This window comes from Chrysemys picta, chromosome 18 (assembly GCF_011386835.1).
Source record: "Chrysemys picta bellii isolate R12L10 chromosome 18, ASM1138683v2, whole genome shotgun sequence".
Classification (NCBI taxonomy): domain Eukaryota; kingdom Metazoa; phylum Chordata; order Testudines; family Emydidae; genus Chrysemys; species Chrysemys picta.
The window spans coordinates 15,913,703-15,930,466 of record NC_088808.1 but is presented as its reverse complement, the minus strand read 5'-3'; the positions used below and the strand labels follow the sequence as shown (position 1 = coordinate 15,930,466).

At 46.1% G+C, this 16,764-nt stretch overlaps 1 protein-coding gene and 1 long non-coding RNA gene across 15 annotated transcripts in view; one reads left to right on the top strand and one right to left on the bottom strand.

Annotated features, from left to right (window-relative positions):
- Positions 1 to 16,764, bottom strand: part of POMT1 (protein O-mannosyltransferase 1) — a 20,597-nt gene extending 3,833 nt beyond the window's left edge. For 3 of the 14 annotated variants that reach the window (XR_010593648.1, XM_065572410.1, XM_065572413.1), the window contains exons 1-16: positions 16,323 to 16,651; positions 15,289 to 15,435; positions 14,836 to 14,942; positions 13,649 to 13,699; positions 12,725 to 12,871; positions 11,882 to 11,993; positions 10,029 to 10,094; positions 9,113 to 9,206; positions 8,161 to 8,316; positions 6,725 to 6,855; positions 5,889 to 6,047; positions 3,789 to 3,884; positions 2,066 to 2,158; positions 915 to 1,011; positions 726 to 836; positions 70 to 190 (exon numbers count right to left, since the gene is read on the bottom strand). Coding sequence is in view for 11 of the 14 variants with exons in the window: in XM_065572410.1 (XP_065428482.1) it covers positions 70 to 190; positions 726 to 836; positions 915 to 1,011; positions 2,066 to 2,158; positions 3,789 to 3,884; positions 5,889 to 6,047; positions 6,725 to 6,855; positions 8,161 to 8,316; positions 9,113 to 9,206; positions 10,029 to 10,094; positions 11,882 to 11,993; positions 12,725 to 12,871; positions 13,649 to 13,699; positions 14,836 to 14,942; positions 15,289 to 15,410 (1,663 nt within the window). In the remaining 3 variants the exon portion in view is untranslated. Of the gene's footprint in view, positions 1 to 69; positions 191 to 725; positions 837 to 914; positions 1,012 to 2,065; positions 2,159 to 3,788; positions 3,885 to 5,888; positions 6,048 to 6,724; positions 6,856 to 8,160; positions 8,317 to 9,112; positions 9,207 to 10,028; positions 10,095 to 11,881; positions 11,994 to 12,724; positions 12,872 to 13,648; positions 13,700 to 14,835; positions 14,943 to 15,288; positions 15,436 to 16,322 lie in introns of all 14 variants that reach the window. The other 11 variants (XR_010593649.1, XM_065572412.1, XM_065572414.1 and 8 more) reach the window with 7 other exon arrangements.
- On the top strand, positions 4,358 to 11,800 carry LOC135976496 (uncharacterized). The gene is made up of 2 exons (XR_010593652.1): positions 4,358 to 4,496; positions 9,841 to 11,800. It is a non-coding gene; the product is annotated as an uncharacterized LOC135976496 (long non-coding RNA).

Below are 16,764 nucleotides of genomic sequence, written 5' to 3'. Positions count from 1 at the left end.
ATATCTAGCCCCTTTCCCCTGAAGAGGAAGCCCACACATTATAATCTATAGAACTCTACTGAGACTTACTTTTCCCGTATCTGTGCTCCTCCACATTCCACAGCATGCTCTGGTGATACCCTTTGGACAACTTCTCCCCAATGATCTCCAGCTGCCGGTAGCCCCACTCAGGTAGAGATGCACCACTGAGCTGAAAAATAAAAATGAAGGCTTAAAGCGAAGGCACAATCCTGCCAAGCTGTTCCTGAAGTTCAGACCTATTGCTAGAGCTAAACAGACCCCACCTTAATAGGATGGCAGTGGAGTGAGTGCTCAGTAGTGACAGTGACGAACGTGGTAAAAGAGCTTAGATCAACTAGTAAAGTGGATCCTGTCTCAGACACCTGCCTTAATGTTACCTGTGAAGAGGAGGTAAGCAGGCCTGTCCACCACCCGCTGTTAATGATGTAGCCTCTACTTCTGACCCACAGGCTGATCCTCAAATGAGCTGAGCACTTGCAACATGCAATGGAATTATGCAGTGTTCAGTCTGTAACAGATCATGCCATTACAGTGCTTCATTGCCATCAGAAACACAGTCCTTTCACCAGACTGATGTCAGACAAGCTGATAAAAATACAGGGCTTTTTCACTTTAAGGAGGATTAGTTTTGGACACAGATTGCATGGACCCTCGGGATGATTACAAGGGAACAGGAGAAGCCTGATGTACATAAACCCACTTACCTTCAGCACTGCTGAGGTATTCACATGGACAAACCTTACTTCAGATAAAATGGTCTTCCACACATCTGTGTCCAATTCCCGATTTACAATTTCCTGCAAGAGAGGGATGGTCTTTTGATCTTTACTTTGTCTTAGATGTTTCCCAATAGGAGAAAAACCTCCCTGCCCCTCACCCAAGTTTCCACTCACCACTCTCCAGAGGTTCTGTGCTGGCATGGAGATGTTATAATCAATGTAACAGGAGATTTCCTGGGAGTGTGGGCTCAGAGGTGCAGCAACATCATGTCTGCAAGATCCATAAAGTAAGTGTTCTGGGCTAAATTCTCTGTTCATTTCACAGGGTTATTTAATAATCAAATCCCACAAAGTTACTCAGGGGGGTACAGAAATTCAGCAAGCAAAAAGCCAAACAACGTATTGGCACAAATCAAGCAGCATATTTTGGGGGGGGAGGGGTCAAAGAAAGGGAGGGGGCTCCTTGTTATAAAGGGCCATAAAACAGCATTGGAGGAAGCTGATTTTGCCAGCTACCATCCTTGGTAAAGCACAAACACCTCAATTGGGGCAAACAGAAGGGTAGCTGGAATAGTAACGGTCTTCAGTGGGGTTTCTGAGAATGGACCAACTGGCATTCCTGATCCGCTTGGGCCTGGAATGAGCACAAAGAGAACCAACATTCAGGGTTCAAATGCCCCACCTCCTAATCTAGGTGACTGAAGTCCATGTGGACTCTTAAGAGACCATTTTTATAATAATGCAGCCTTACAAAACTGTCACAAACACACAACAGCCAGGCACATGGGGTGCACTTTTCAAGTGCCTACATGATTGGGAGCACCAAGTCAGCTGAAAGCCACATGCCATGAAATTCAATGGGACGTGCTGCTAAGTCAATTAGGCGCTTCTGAAAATCCCACCCAAAGTCTACTCACCCACCCTTACCATAATGGTGTGGGTGGTGCTGATGCAAAAACTAAGAAGACCTGCCTGTTGGGGGGGAAAAATTACCCAGACGAGCATGTAGAAATGTGCAATGCTGTCACAATGTATATTGGACTAGCTGGGACCTAAGAGGTCTCTAACACTTCTAAATACCCCATAAATGGTCTGTCATTTGCCTTTTGCAGTTGGTCTGGCAGTAGAAGAGCAATTTGTGATACTAACCAGAAACCGTTTAGTGACTGGACCAGTTGTATCCAGGCCTATGTCTGAGTATACTGTGAGAGCCTAGAAGTGTCTTAGGGAGAGCACCAGCACTCCCCAGTGTCCCCCCATCCCTACACAGACACTTAGAGAAGCAACAAAACAGAATGAGCCAGCAGGCTGGGAGAAGCACATACGTGTTGAGGTAACGAGTTGTGATGCCGTGGACCAGTTGCACAATATGCCCATGTCGGACGGGACGTGGTGGGTTACTCACCACCAGCTGCTGCCTGCCAGGATGACAAACCAAAAGAAATGTTTCAATTCCCCATCACAGCTAGTGCCAACTAGTGACCATTAGCTTGAAAAGTCTGGAGACCAGGACAAAAGGAAGGAGGAGAAACATTTGGACGGTCAGATGAGAAATCTGAGCCCCTTATGGGTTACAGCTGGATGCAGAGAAAGTTATTGGACACTAAGCAGAGAGAGGGACAGGCTGACTCAGGGAATCAGTAATGGGAAACAGAGCTTTTAGCCTCTTGGTGGCTGATCTGAATCCAGGTCAGCCACTGGTCACCAAAATTTATTTCCATCTAACAGCTGACTGATGGCTTATATGAAATGAGTCAGGTCTGGCACGTATCCTTATCACAACGGACGCCGTCACTGGGCAGTCTCCAAAGCCTGTGTGGGTCATGGAGACCCTAGACAGATACAATGCACACTGGCAGGGGTGGGGCACTGAAGCTTCCCCAGCCTTCCCTGTACTTAGCTGCTCTGTGGATAAAGAGAAAACTTCACTCCCCAGGGCTGTCGATCCAGCAGTTTTCTGTACAGGTCTACACTTCAGCGCCATTCCTGCACAGTGATATTGGCAAACACTCCTAGTTTGGATGCAGTTTATACCAGCAAAACATCCTTTAGTTGGTACAGCTTATATCAGTTCCCCCAACAAAAGCAATCTTTTGCCAGTTTACCTGTCTACACTAGGGCTTTGGCTGGCATAACCCCTAATTGACAAAACTTAAGAGCAGGATACACACACACGAGATTCTCTCTAATTTGGGAGGATCTATATCTCATTCCTAACTTCAAACACAAACAGTTAATTTCCCTCAAAGTGAATTCTATTATTTCCTGAGGCCTACTCAAGTACAGCCAGGGTCAGCCCTACTCACTGAGACCTGCACACAGACTTTAGAAGCAGTATTTTGTTTTTTTTTCACATGCAAAATGGAATTCAAAGACTTTCCCATCAGTTTCATTTCTCTTTACAATTCCCTTTGTACCCCCAGGTCCCATGCCTCTGGCAGGAGCAACTCTTTTTTTGGAGCACCTCAGTGCTGCTCCTAAGTCAGCCAGCAGGGTGATCGGGACAGCCAGCATCTCCCTACAGCTGAGTGCCCCCTCCTGCCTGTGCAAAAGATTTAACTGAAGCCCAGTTCTAGTCACTATCTGGTGGTAGGAGAGGTTTTTCTGGAATTAAACTTATGGTGACGTTTCTATTTCTCTCTTGCTGTATACAAATTATTCACCCTTGTATAATACTTTCCATCCCAGAATCTCAAAGCATTTGCAAATATTAATTAAATCCTTCCAGCACCCAGGAGATCCAATAACACTATCATTTCCATTCGACAGATGGGGGAATGGAGATGAAGAAGTGCAGTGACTTACCCCAGGACATGCAATGAGTCAGTGGCAGTGTGGGGAACACAACTTGAGACTGGGAGTCCTGACTCCCAGACCCATGCTCAATCCACTAGACCACAGTTACTTCTCTAAGCCTATGGAACCCAGTATTCCCAGCTGGTGTCCAGTCCCTGTACTAATCAGGCCTAGCCCTGCTTAGCTTTTGGGATCCGTTTTCATCAGCAGAGCTCATGGTATGGCATTTAAGCATGTTTCCTGTATACTCACATCCCAGGATCCTTAACAATCCACCAGTTATTGACATCCTTGAAGGGGTAACAAGTCACCTGCTGTTGGTGGGAGCTGCCTCGGCCATTCTCGTACCTATATGGGTAGGTAAGAGGACAGAACTCTGAGTACAGCTCTGTTCCCTGTGACTGTGTGGAACAGAGAGCAGCCTCAGATTAAACTAGCAAGTCTCACTCAGTGACCTGAATCGGCACTACACCACTGGCTTTGTTCTTTTGAAGACAGCTGAAGAGACACAATATACAGAGCACAGCACAGGAGTCACAGCACATCAGGTGTAATGTAATACATGTGCTGAGGCCAAGGCTTCCGAGGAGCAGAGTGCACCCAGCACTCACCGTGTTTTCTTGTTTTCCATTCCAAGGGGTGCCTGACAAGCCAATGCTCAGACCCTCTCTTCCATGCAGTGAACTGTGCTGTAATATCCATGAAGGGATGGAGTGGGTTGGGCTATCAATGGCTTTGGCCAGTGCTTGAGTAAATGAAGGTGGAAAGATTAAAGCACGAGACTTCAATAGGGAAAAGACCTACTAGCTTCTCTCTTCCAGTCCTCCAGGCTAATGGCGGATACGTCCCTGCTGTATATTCCCCAGAGATTTACCCTGTCTAATCTGAAACGCCAGAAACAACGGCGCTTCCACTGTTTCCCTTGAGACCACTATCCAACAATGCAGGAAATCAATGGAGGTAATTTTTCTTAATTTTCTTTACATATACCCCATCATGCGCCATAAACCATTCCCCTCCTTCCTTGGTGTTTCGATGGTTCTCTCATCCCCACAGTCATTGTTTAGGGCAAGTCTACACTACAAACTTGCATTGGCATATCTGCACCACTTCTGATGAAGACGCTCTCCTGTCGGCTTAGTAACTCCAGCTCCGTGAGAGGGAGTAGCTATGTCAGTGGGAGACACAGCGCTGTCTGCACCGGAGGTTAGGTCGACATAACTACAACACTCAGGGGTCTGTAGTGATGGTTATACCAAAGTAAGTGCGCAGTGAAGGCCTGGCCTTAGTCAATCTAGACTCATTTCGCTCTGATCTTAGAATCCTCTCAAGTTTGCCAGCATCAGTTTGGTATTGTGATGCCCAGTATCATATGCAGTATTATAGCTACCATGCCAAAGGAGCTGTATGAAAAGGGACTGTCAGCTCCTTACTCTGGGGAAAAATAACATTCTCTGTATAGGTAGCCAAAACATTGCATTGGTCTACTGGCTGCAGCAGCTGATGGGAAACACTCATTCATTCAGTTTTCTCTCCACTACCAACCAAGATTTCTTTTGTAAATTACAGCTTTCTAGATACCATTCCCCCGCCCTGTGAGCTGAATATCTGCATTTCAGATTATTTCCCCACCATATATATATTAGCTTCCATTTGACCAAGTCAACGTGATTTTGTCTCCCTGCCCAGCTTTTAAACTCTGGTTTTTTTCCTCTGTACTCATTTGGCATTTCCAACATGTCCCAATTGCTAAGGAATATGGTAGTATCACTGATCTCAGTTGCATCCCACTGGATGCCTTTTGCATCTCAATACAGTGCCAGTTTTCCTGATCCTTTTAACCAATTTCCAGGCCATGTAACAGTGCTCAAATTCCTACCAATTTATATTTCCAAGGACAATTAGAATCACAGAATCATAGGGTTAGAAGGAACCACAAGGGTCACCTAGTCGAGTGGTTCTCAACTAGGGGTTATTCAGAGGTCTTCCGGGGGTACATCAGCTCATCTAGATATTTGCCTAGTTTTACAACAGGCTACATAAAAAACACTAGTGACGTCAGTACAAACTAAAATTTCATACAGACAATGACTTGTTTATACTGCTCTATATACTATATACTGACATGTAAATACAATATTTGTATTCCAATTGATTTATTTTATAATTATATGGTAAAAATGAGAAAGTCAGCAATTTTTCAGTAATAGTGTGGCTGTGACACTTTTGTATTTTTATGTCTGATTTTGTAAGCAAGTAGTTTTTAAGTGAGGTGAAACAAGACAAATCAGACTCCTGAAAGGGGTACAATAGTCTGGAAAGGTTGAGAGCCACTGATCTCGTCAAACCTACCGCCAAGATGCAGGATTTGTTGTGTCTAAACCATCCAAGACAGATGGCTCCAGCCTCCTTCTGAAAACCTCCAGTGAAGGAGCTTCCCCAACCTCCCTAGGGAGTCTGTTCCATTGTCCTACTGTTCTTACAGGAATGAAGTTTTTCCTGAGATTTAATCTAAAATTTAATGTAATCACATCAGATAACACTGAATACACTACTGAAATCTAGAGCCCTTGCATCATTACCACATTCCATTCATCCTCTCATTTTGGAATTGGATTGTGAAAAGCAAGCCCTTTTCTTGCTCTGATCTGTTCTTTTTAAGCCCATGCTGTTTGGTGTTCTGTTACCCTGTAGGTACTTACAAATTCTCTCTTTCATAATCTGGTCTAATATTGTACTAGGGACTGAAGTGAGACTGAATCTAAGGTAAATACTAGGATTTTCCCTTCCCCGCCCTACGTTTTATTTCCCCTGCAAGTCTCTGGTACCTTCCCTCTTCTCAAGGATGTTGAAATTAATTGCCAGTGGTTTGGCAAGCTGATTACAAAATTCTTTTAAGGATGAATCACACATTATCCTAATCGGTATTATAACTACGAACTGCTCAATGGAAGTTTACCCCCCGACGCTTCAATAGGAATATTAATGGGCTCCAAAGCCCTTCGTGGAGTAATAACAAGGTTTTGTATGACATGCAGTAGTTAACATACCCTGAAAGCTTGATGGAAAGAGAGGCTATGATGCTGCACAGACACAGACAGTGAGATCTGAACTGTCAGCTCAAGAACAGGAGCAGTTAACCCCCGCCGCTTACACTCTAGTGTTACAGAACAAAACAGATTCCTCACCTGATGGGATAAGTGCTCTTGTGAGAATGGAGCCAGCATGGCATGGGTTTGCCTAAAACATTCCGCAGGGTAATCTGGGAGCCATAGGCTACCTCAAGGGGCTGGCCGTGTGTGATCCGAGCTAGCCCGCCCTAAAAAGCATAATAAGATAATAAACCAGAGGAAAAAACCTCAGAAGCTGTTTGACTCTGAAGAGAGTCAGTCACAGCTTTAACGTGTAATATAACATGTTAGTATAAGGCTTGCTGTCCTCGTTATAGCTCTAAAATTCCGATCCTGCAACATTATGTTCAGAGGTAAGCTGGTTACAGAATGAAGCCTGCAGAATTTCAGGGTCTCAGGGAACATCCCCAAAGCAATCCTGCACCAACAATAAACTAAGGGACTATTCTATATGGGCTCTGTTCTAGTCTATGTAGGTCCTTACACTGCTCTCAGTACCGCAGTCTGAGGATTAAGCAATGTGACTAACATCTGTCTCTACTGAATCTGTAGGTAGAGCCCCGAAAAATAATTTTTTATAATTTTGGGGGGTTTGGAGGGGAATTTCTTGTTATTTCATTTTATCAATTCTCCCATCCACAGTGGGGCTGGTCCTGCCCCCCACAGGTATTGGAGGATGGTTAAGTCATGCAGGGGGAGTGGGAGGCACAGGGGGAGGGCTGGGTCCTGCCTTAGGAGGGAGGGAAGCCTGGGGGAGACAGGTATTACTGAGCAAGCCTGCCCCACACTCACGCAGCAGCTCCTATCCCTTAGGGGTGGGCCTGGCTCCCCGCTCTGGACACTGCAAACTGACGCATGGGGTCGCAGTTCCACTCATGTTTGACCCATCCATCCTGCCATCATGATGACAGGGGCCAAATCTGAGTGAGTGGCGGGACAGGAGCTGCCACTAGAGGGCGAGTTTTTCATTTTATTTCATGTTGGTTTGCATTTGCAAATAAAACAGGGCTCTATCTATAGGTGACCCGCTGTGTTAGGGACATGTTACTGATCTTCTAGCCCTGACTAGATAGTTTCCCTCCAATTCTGGGTTTTGGTATTTTTAAAACCCCCTTGTGATTTCGTTATATCATTTACTTGTGAGACTAATTCCATTGACTTCAGTAGTGTTCCACTGGCATAACCCAACCCGAGAATTTAGCTCTCTCTGTGCTCTTATGTAGAAGAGTGGGCATATTGTGTGTGGGACACCAAACATTGCTTTGGTACAAAGGAAAGCCCCAGGATAGAGATGGGGACAGAGCTTTCACTTACTATTAGGATTCAGCACTTCCTCACTATTTCAGCTTAAAGCCATTTTATAGCACAATAGCAGCAAGATGAGGACAAAGGAGCAAGTATTTCATAGTGCTAATTTAGTCCATTTCCACAACTGAGGGTATGTGCATGACCCATTTCCAACATCTCCTTTCCTTCACTCCCGCTTTCCTTACCTCCAAGCTGGCCTGGAAAGCACTGGTCATAATCTGGTCATGAGGTCCTGAGCGGTAGAGCAAAGTCAAGTGAACGTAGAAGAAAAACAGGTACATTGCTACTGGGACGACTACTAGAGCTAGTCCCCTCGCCAGCAAATGGCACAACACAGAAACCTGGCAGAATACAAAGAACTCACTGTTACATCCCTTCTGGTAAGTCCCAGCTTTGTGCAGGTCTCCCCCACTGATAGGTAATAAGGCTAATACAGCTCAGGATCTCAAAGCACTTTAAAGTGTTATTTAATCATGCTTCACAACATTTGTGTGAAATATGGAAGGGTATTCCCATTTAACAGATGGGGAAACTGAGTCACAGACAGATGAAGCAACTTGCCCAAGGTCATGCAGCAGAGCTGGGAAAAAGTAAGCAGATCTGTTTATTTCCCTGCTCCCCCACCCCTTTCCCAGCTATTGACGATAACCAGGTACCTGGTTATTTTTAAAAAGGAAAAGGAAAAAAAAATCCCCAACTTCCCTGTGGACTTACCACTGCGGACACTTTAATCACTTTTCGTGCAAGGTCAGACTGGGGTGCACAGGATACACTGAAATTGGATAGGTTTTAACCTGCAGACCCTGTCAAACCATATTAAAGATGGGTAGCAGCAGGGGCAGGAGGGCAAGCCACTTCCCGTTCAGAAATACAGTTCGGCACCAGAAAAGCTACACACGTACACTTTCTCTCATTCTTGACCCTGCTTTTTTCCTATAACATAGCTGGGCCATAGCTCTGCAAGCAGAGGGCTTCCAGACCATAACAGTAGGCTTAATTGCAACACATGCCTAGGATTTCTTCAAGTGTTGAATTATTAGCTGATGGTTTAGAAGGCTTTTAGCTTGCGCCTCCCTCTCTGGATGCACGCTGTGAATGTAATTACATGCTATTTATTGAGTACATTAGGCTACCTACATTTGACAAGGTCTGGTCTCCTATCAAGTGCCAGGAGTGGACTCCAGCGATGGCCAAGAGCAGCATGTAGGTGAAAAGCCCCATGTATTTTACCCTGAGAAGACAGCACACAAAGATCAAACGGAGTTAAACATACCCAGACTATAGACAGGATTTAATGCAAGGTGTACGTATTCAAACTCTCTTGAGCAAGGAGTTCCCAAGCCCAGCAACATTGGTGCTCCAGTTCTGTATGCTGACTGAATAAGATGCTTTGTGGCTTGGTCTCTGAAGTGGCTATTTGCTTGCTAATGATAAAGGCAGAGAGGCTGTTGATAACAAGGCAGCCTATCACAAGGTAGAGTATGGAGGGTCCCTGAACTCAGACAAACACAAAGTTGGGAGTAGGAGTTGAAATCCAGGTCTCAGTTTTTAGAAGGTCCATCTCTGATGGAGGCTTGTACCAATATATGTACACCTCTACCCCGATATAACGCTGACCTCCGGAGCCAAAAAATCTTACCGCATTACAGGTGAAACCGCGTTATATCGAACTTGCTTTGATCCCTGAAGTGTGCAGCCCCGCCCCTCCGGAGCACTGCTTTACCATGTTATATCCGAATTCGTGTTATATAGGGTCGCGTTATATCGGGGTAGAGGTGTATTTCATTCTTTTCAGTACAACCCCTATCAGTTTGTGTTTCACTGCTTTATGTGGATTGATGTCATCGGCGCATTGATTATTTCAGGGGTATTCAATGAAGAATAAAACCTGGAGAAGCGCTACAGACAGATGTGCCACAACGATCTGCAGCATCAAGAGCGAGTCTGGAAAGCTGAGCTCTTGATAACACAGCAAAGCAAAGGCTGAGACGGTGAACACTAAAGCAATCCGGGAGTTTAGTAAAACAGCAGGACAGGAGAAGTCAGTACTTACCCAACTGCACAGGAACAAGCAACTCCAGTCAATAAAAGCCAAAACCACCAGCCTGCAGTGAAGGGGCTTAGATAAAAGGACAAAAAGAGAGAAAACACAGTAAGATACAGGCACCCAACTAGAATTCTATTATGCTAATAGTAGTTTATATCAGGCCTCCCAGGACACCAATTGTTATCCTTGGTCTAGGTGTGGATGTTAAACACTTCTGACCCTGAAAAGTCATTCTGAGCACTGAGAGTCTGCACAGCTTCCAATATCGCAATAAAGCAACGGGCTAGGCCACAGGCTAGGGTAAGTTTAAAGGGTATTATTTTAAATGGGGCTCTGCAAGAATCAGAGAACACACAAAGCCACGCGAGAAGAGACAAAGATTTCTAAGTTGACTCTGCGCCCATAAGCAATAACAAATGACTAATAGGGATATTTGTCACCCTCTTTATTTCTATGCACAGGGAAATTTTCCAGACCAGGAATTGGCAATGAGGGAGAAACAGCCAAGGGATTTTTTTTTTAAATTATAAGGAAGCCAAGACAACCCCACTATCATTTAAACAACACTTTAGAACAGTGGTCCCCAACCTTTTCCATGGGGCGGGCACCGGACAACTAGCCGCCGAGGACCGTGGCCACCGGACAAGCAGCCACCAAAATGCCGCCGTGAAGCGGCAACATCAAGAGGCATCGCTGCCGAAATTCGTGAAGCAGCGTCATCAAGAGGCGTCGCCGCCGAAATGCTGCCGTGCTTCTTGACATTGCCGCTTCTCGGCGGCATTTCAGTGGCTGCTTTTCCAGCGGCCAGTAGGCGGGTGTACATGGATGCCCCGGTGGGTGCCAGGGCGCCCGCAGGCACCACATTGGGGACCCCTGCTTTAGAACATAAGAACGGCCATACTGGGTCAGACCAAAGGTCCATCTAACCCAGTATCCTGTCTTCCGACAGTGGCCAATGACAAGGTGCCCCAGAGGGAATGAACAGAACAGGTAATCATCAAGTGATCCATCCCCTGTCGCTCATTCCCAGCTTCTGGCAAACAGAGGCTAGAGACACCATCCCTGCTCATCCTGGCTAATAGCCCTTGATGGACCTATCCTCCATTAATTTATCTAGTTCTTTTTTGAACCCTGTTATAGTCTTGGCCTTCACAATATCATTCTCTGGCAAAGAGTTCCACAGATTGACTGTGCGTTGTGTGAAGAAATATTTGCTTTTCTTTGTTTTAAACTTGCTGCCTATTAATTTCATTTGGTGACCCCCTAGTCCTTGTGTTATGAGGAGTTAATAACACTTCCGTATTTACTTTCTCCTTACCAGTCATGATTTTATAAACCTCAATCATATCCCCCTGTTAGTCGTCTCTTTTCCAAGCTGAAAAGTCCCAGTCTTATTAATCTCTCCTCATACGGAAGCCGTTCCATACCCCTAATCATTTTTGTTGCCCTTTTCTGAACCTTTTCCAATTCCAATATAAATTTAAACTTTCAAATTGCTTGGAAGATAAAATCCTTCCAACATCACTATGAGTGGTCAAGTATCATTATCCCCATTTTACAGAGGGGATTCTGAGGCTCAGAGAAATGAAGTGACTTGCCCAAGGCACAACTACAATTAGATAAGGATTCTTGCCTCCCCAGCCTGAATTTGGACCATTAGCCCACACCCCAAATAAGGTTTGCAGTATACCACACACAAGATTATTATAATTGGTGCCAGACAGCCTTTGATGTATTTATTTATATGGCAATTAAAAAAAAAAACCAAGAGGCACAAATGTTTTATACTTAAATGATGAATGGCTTATTACAACTAACTGGAAGGTTATCCAACGCCCAGGAATGAAAACCAGTTGTACCTGCACTTCTGTAAATTGTAGAACTTCAGGTAGGACAAAATTGCCAGCAGGATAAAAAAGATTAGTACTGATTCCAAGAGCATCAGCCTGGATTGAGTGATCAGAGAGTTCTCTGTTAGAAACAGAAGGAGAAGATATATACACACCAAATTAGGCACAAATTATTGGTAGGAAAACTGTCAAGCAATACTCATGGCAGCAACAATACCATCAACCATAAGGACTTCTAAAGACCTGATCAACTGAGAATCAAAGAAATATTTCTAAAGAAAGCAAAACAAAAGTCTTTTCACAGTATTATAATAAGCCTGAGATGAGAGACAGAGCCATGCTCTGTGTTTGAGAAACCTTTCAAGCATGGGAAATGGCAGACGGGTGAGGGGAAGAAGAAAAGATTTGCTGAAATCTAAAGCTGAGGTATGGCCCTTCTGGGGATGGGTGTGCATGACAGTATATTACAGAAATCTGAGGAAGAGCCTAAAGAGACTCCTCAAAGGCAAAGAAATAAAGCTGCCCGCATGGCTGTGAGGTTCCGTGTTGAACCTTCCTCTTTGTTCAATAATAGAGAGCCCTAGTCACGTCTAGGTAGGAGCAGGGCTGGAACCGCAGGCTGTGCTGCAGGTCAGAATTGAAGTGCATGGAAAGAGCTGTGTGTGGGCCTCAGGACTGAATAGCAGGATATGCTGATCAGGACTGGTGCACCGCAGCACCCACCTCCCTAACTCTCAGCATTGCTCTTACTAACTGCCACATGCATTAAAAATTCAACGTGGAAGAATTCAAAGGGGAAAGCGGATCATTCCCCCTCTGTATGGAGAGTAAGGCTGAAGACACAATCCTTACCGAAGAGAATCAGGAGGGCAGCTCCAAACGCAGCACAATGGGAGAAGTGCAGCTCTACCAAAATCTGGTACGCTAAAGGCACACACAGGGCACCAGTTAGTGCTGGCAGCAGTCGCAAGGACCAAATGGGCACGTTCATATTGTACTCTAGGACAGAAAACAGCGTGAGGACAAGAGCATTCGAAGCCGTTGCTTATTCTATCGGTGTTTGCAAGAAGAATAGGATTTGGTTTCATACAGCTCTTCTCAGACTCAAGGTATTTCCCCATGTTGTTTATAAACAAAGAGCTAAGATATCAGCAACACGGGGCTGTAGCCCGATCCTGCAATTTCTTTTACTCACAGTTAGGGGACATTAGAATATAATTATCTGAAGTAACATAGGCTAATAATAATAATCCTTCACATTTATACAGTGCTTTCATCTGTAGACTTCAAAGGGCTTCAGAAAATGGGCAAGTATCATTGTTCCCCTTTTTCAAGATGGGTAAAGTGAAGTATGACGTTCAGAAAAACGGAGTATCCACAACTCGAAATAAAATCACTGGGAGCTGTGGATACTCGGCACCTCTGAAAACCAAGCAAATGGGACTTGCACAAGGTGTCACAGCAAATCCATCTGAGAGCTGGGAGGTGTCTTGATTCTCAGTCCCATTAACCTATCTTCTGGACTATGCTGCCTTTTATAATTACTCCCTACTCTCTTCTGTGCTATGGGATCTTTAGCATCTTCTGAAACATCCACTGCAGTCATACAGAAGACTTTGATTTAACATCTCTTCTGAAGAAACATCACCAAGATCAAGTAAACAAACTAACCAAAAACCCCTCTGCTTCTATTAGTGACTAAAAAATCATGAATCAGCTCTGAAATGCAGCTCTATTCTGTTGGAAGAATGAGACACTGTTAAAATCAGCTCTTACCAGCCCCAATTCTGTTCCACAAGAAGTTTCCATCAAAGCCTCCTAAGTAACCTGAAAAAGAACAGCAGCAGATGTGGCTGGAGTGAGTGGCACATGGAAATGGGTGATAAAATTTTGAAGGTTAATTACTCTCATAGAGATTTGGTTTTTAATCAGAGTTAGCCTCCCACTACATCCCCATGAGTATCTCCTCAGTATTTTATACTCAGACCACTTTTTGAAGAGAGAGTCTTATGGACCATCTCTCCCGGACGCACATCTCCCTTGTAGCAATGCTTTATTACATGAAAAAGTTACCTTAGGATAGTATGCAGGAGACAATATGAAAATAAACCACACACTGACATGAAAGGGGCAACTGCTTAATTAATCCCCCCCATTTTATATTGTCCCTTTCCTCTCCCTTGACTTCACACTTTTGGGGCCTGAATCTTCTCTTGTTGCCTTCTATTCCCAATGCTCTAACCTCTCCAGGTCATCGTACAGTTTGGTTCGGTCCTCCTGTTTGTCTGGGAGTAAGATAAAAGTGTGGTGGAAACCTCCATTGTAATAGGGAAATGGGTAGGGGTCATGGCAAATGGTAAACTTGCAGAGTTACACCACTTTCCCCCCTCCTGCACTCCAAGCCACTAGCTCAGGGGTGGGCAAACGTTTTGGCCTGAGGGCCACATCAGGGTTCTAAAACTGTATGGAGGGCTGGTGTAGTGTATTAAATTGCTCCCCGTAGGAATGTGCTACTTACAGAGCATCAGCACTGGCAGCAGTAAGTAGCACACTATAAGTAGCACATTCCTACGGGGAGCAATTTAATACACTACACCCCGGCGGCTCTCGCCGCCTCACTGCCTGGCAGGAGCTCGCAGCCCTGACACCCAGAGAGCTGGCAGCACGGCGAGCTGAGGCTGCGGGGGAAGGGCAAGGGGCTAGTCCCCACGGCCGGGAGCTCAAGGGCTAGGCAGGACAGTCCCACCACGGGCCAGTTTACCCACCTCTGCACTAGCCCAAAGCCCATGTGGTCATTCTAAAGCAAATGAAATCAGCAAGGTTTCCATGGAAGAAATTCTGCCCTATCCCTTCTCCACAAGGATAGAATTTGAGAACTGAAAGCATATCTGCAACCTGTTCCTCTTTCCCCAAAGCAAAGAGCAATAAATGCTTCCTAAATTAAAGTTCAATGGAGCCCCTACCTCCAAAAGCTAGCAGCATGTGGCCAAATGGCGGGCCACTGTCATCCACAAAAAAGATCCGCTTCATGTACAGAGACACAAACTGGCCATAGTAAACTTCATCAAAACTGAAACACCACAGAGAAAGAAAAGTGTCAAGTCTAACTGGAAACATCTCACAACGCGCCCATATCTTAGTGATGGGGACATTAACTGATTCCTCCTTTGGCAATCTCAGCAGAGGGACTGAATGGAGCATAGAGATTTAGCATCCCTTTCAGTCCTCTAGGTCAGGGTTGAGGCATGCCGGTGAGGATGCTTGCATTGCCACTGCGTGCGCTGAATCCAGACTAGGATGCAAGTATCCTGAGCCAGCAATCCAGAACCTTTCATCACCATTACATTCTCACTCGCAAACTTTAAAAAAAAAAAAATCCCAGGTATTTTAAATGGGAAGTGAAGCGCTGTGCTTACACCACAGCCCGTGGGTAGGAGAGTGCCCAGAGCCGGTTTACTAATCCCATCACAGTCAGAGCCACCAGATTCACATTGATCTCTGCAGTGACCACAACAGGCTGCTTCAGGAATCCCAACATCCTGCAGAATGGTTTGGTCCAGCTTCTGAAAGCAAAGCGGGAGAAGAAAACAGCTGCAGTTACCATTCAGATCAGAAATGAGTCATGTATCTAAGGCACTGCCAGCAGTTTAGGACAACAGCATTTCTAGCGTTCTCTTTTCCAGTCTGCAAGTGAAATATTTTCTATCTGCAACCTGTGCAATATAACCCTAAAATGCTGCTCTACTCTAATAAGTGTCTACCTAAAAATGGCAGATACAGTTTCAATCAGCTGCCACACATACCGTCCTTATGAGTGCCATACATTTTCCCTAGTTTTAAATTGTTAGCCCTGCAGAGCCAACACAACTCAGCTCAAGGAGAGACTTCTGGATACTTATCCTGTTCCATGCCTCATCAGCAGCTTAATTGTAAAATTAAATTTCATAGTCAGATGCTTTCTTGCTGATGAAGTGTGCGCCAGCCTCTCAGACCCCAGGTTGAGTTGGCAATTAGAATCACAGATTATCAGGGTTGGAAGGGACCTCGGGAGGTCATCTAGTCCAACCCCCTGCTCAAAGCAGGACCAATCCCCAGACAGATTGTTGCCCCAGATCCCTAAATGGCCCCCTCCAGGATTGACCTCACAACCCTGGGGTTAGCAGGCCAATGCTCAAACCACTGAGCTATCCCTCTCCCCCTAATAGTGTGGACACTTGCAAGTGTAGATTTGCTCTGGAGCTAGAGACCCAACGAACTATGAACCTTATGGTGCCATTCTTAGCGAGTCAGAGACACTGATGAAGGGGCTTTATTGCAGCCGAGAGAGGAAAAACCCTAGTGCTTGTGCAGAACACCCACGCCCCGATGCCGCAGCCCTGGCGGCCCGGGAATTGCTACGCGCTGGGGGCCGTGCCTGGAACAAGAGAGACAAGGGGGGGTAGAGTCTCACCTCAGTACATTGAGAGCCTTGCGCGTCCCTTCAGTCTGGTGCAATGAACTAGGCCCGAGAACAACCGTGAGCCCCCCCAGGCCGCGCCGCGCCGCCGGTCCTGTGTCCCCAGCCTGTGTCTGGGAGAGCCGAGGCCCATGCTAACGCCGGGCGGGGCGGGCCGGGCCGGGATGCTCCGAGACTCGCGGTGACACCCCACAGGCGGGAATCTGGGTCACGGGGCTGCCCCCCACCCCCACCGGTCCCGGCCGCGCGCGCGCTGCGCTGAGGCGAGTCCCCCCCGCTAAGACCCCGGCTCGGCTCGGAGCGCGCACCCACGTCACCCGCCACAGCGCGGCGCCCCGCCCCCCGGTCCGCCTCATCCCACGCGGGGAGCGCGGCCGGGACCCCGGCTGCCGACCAATCACAGCCCCAGGCTGCCCGAACGGCTGGCGCCGGGCGG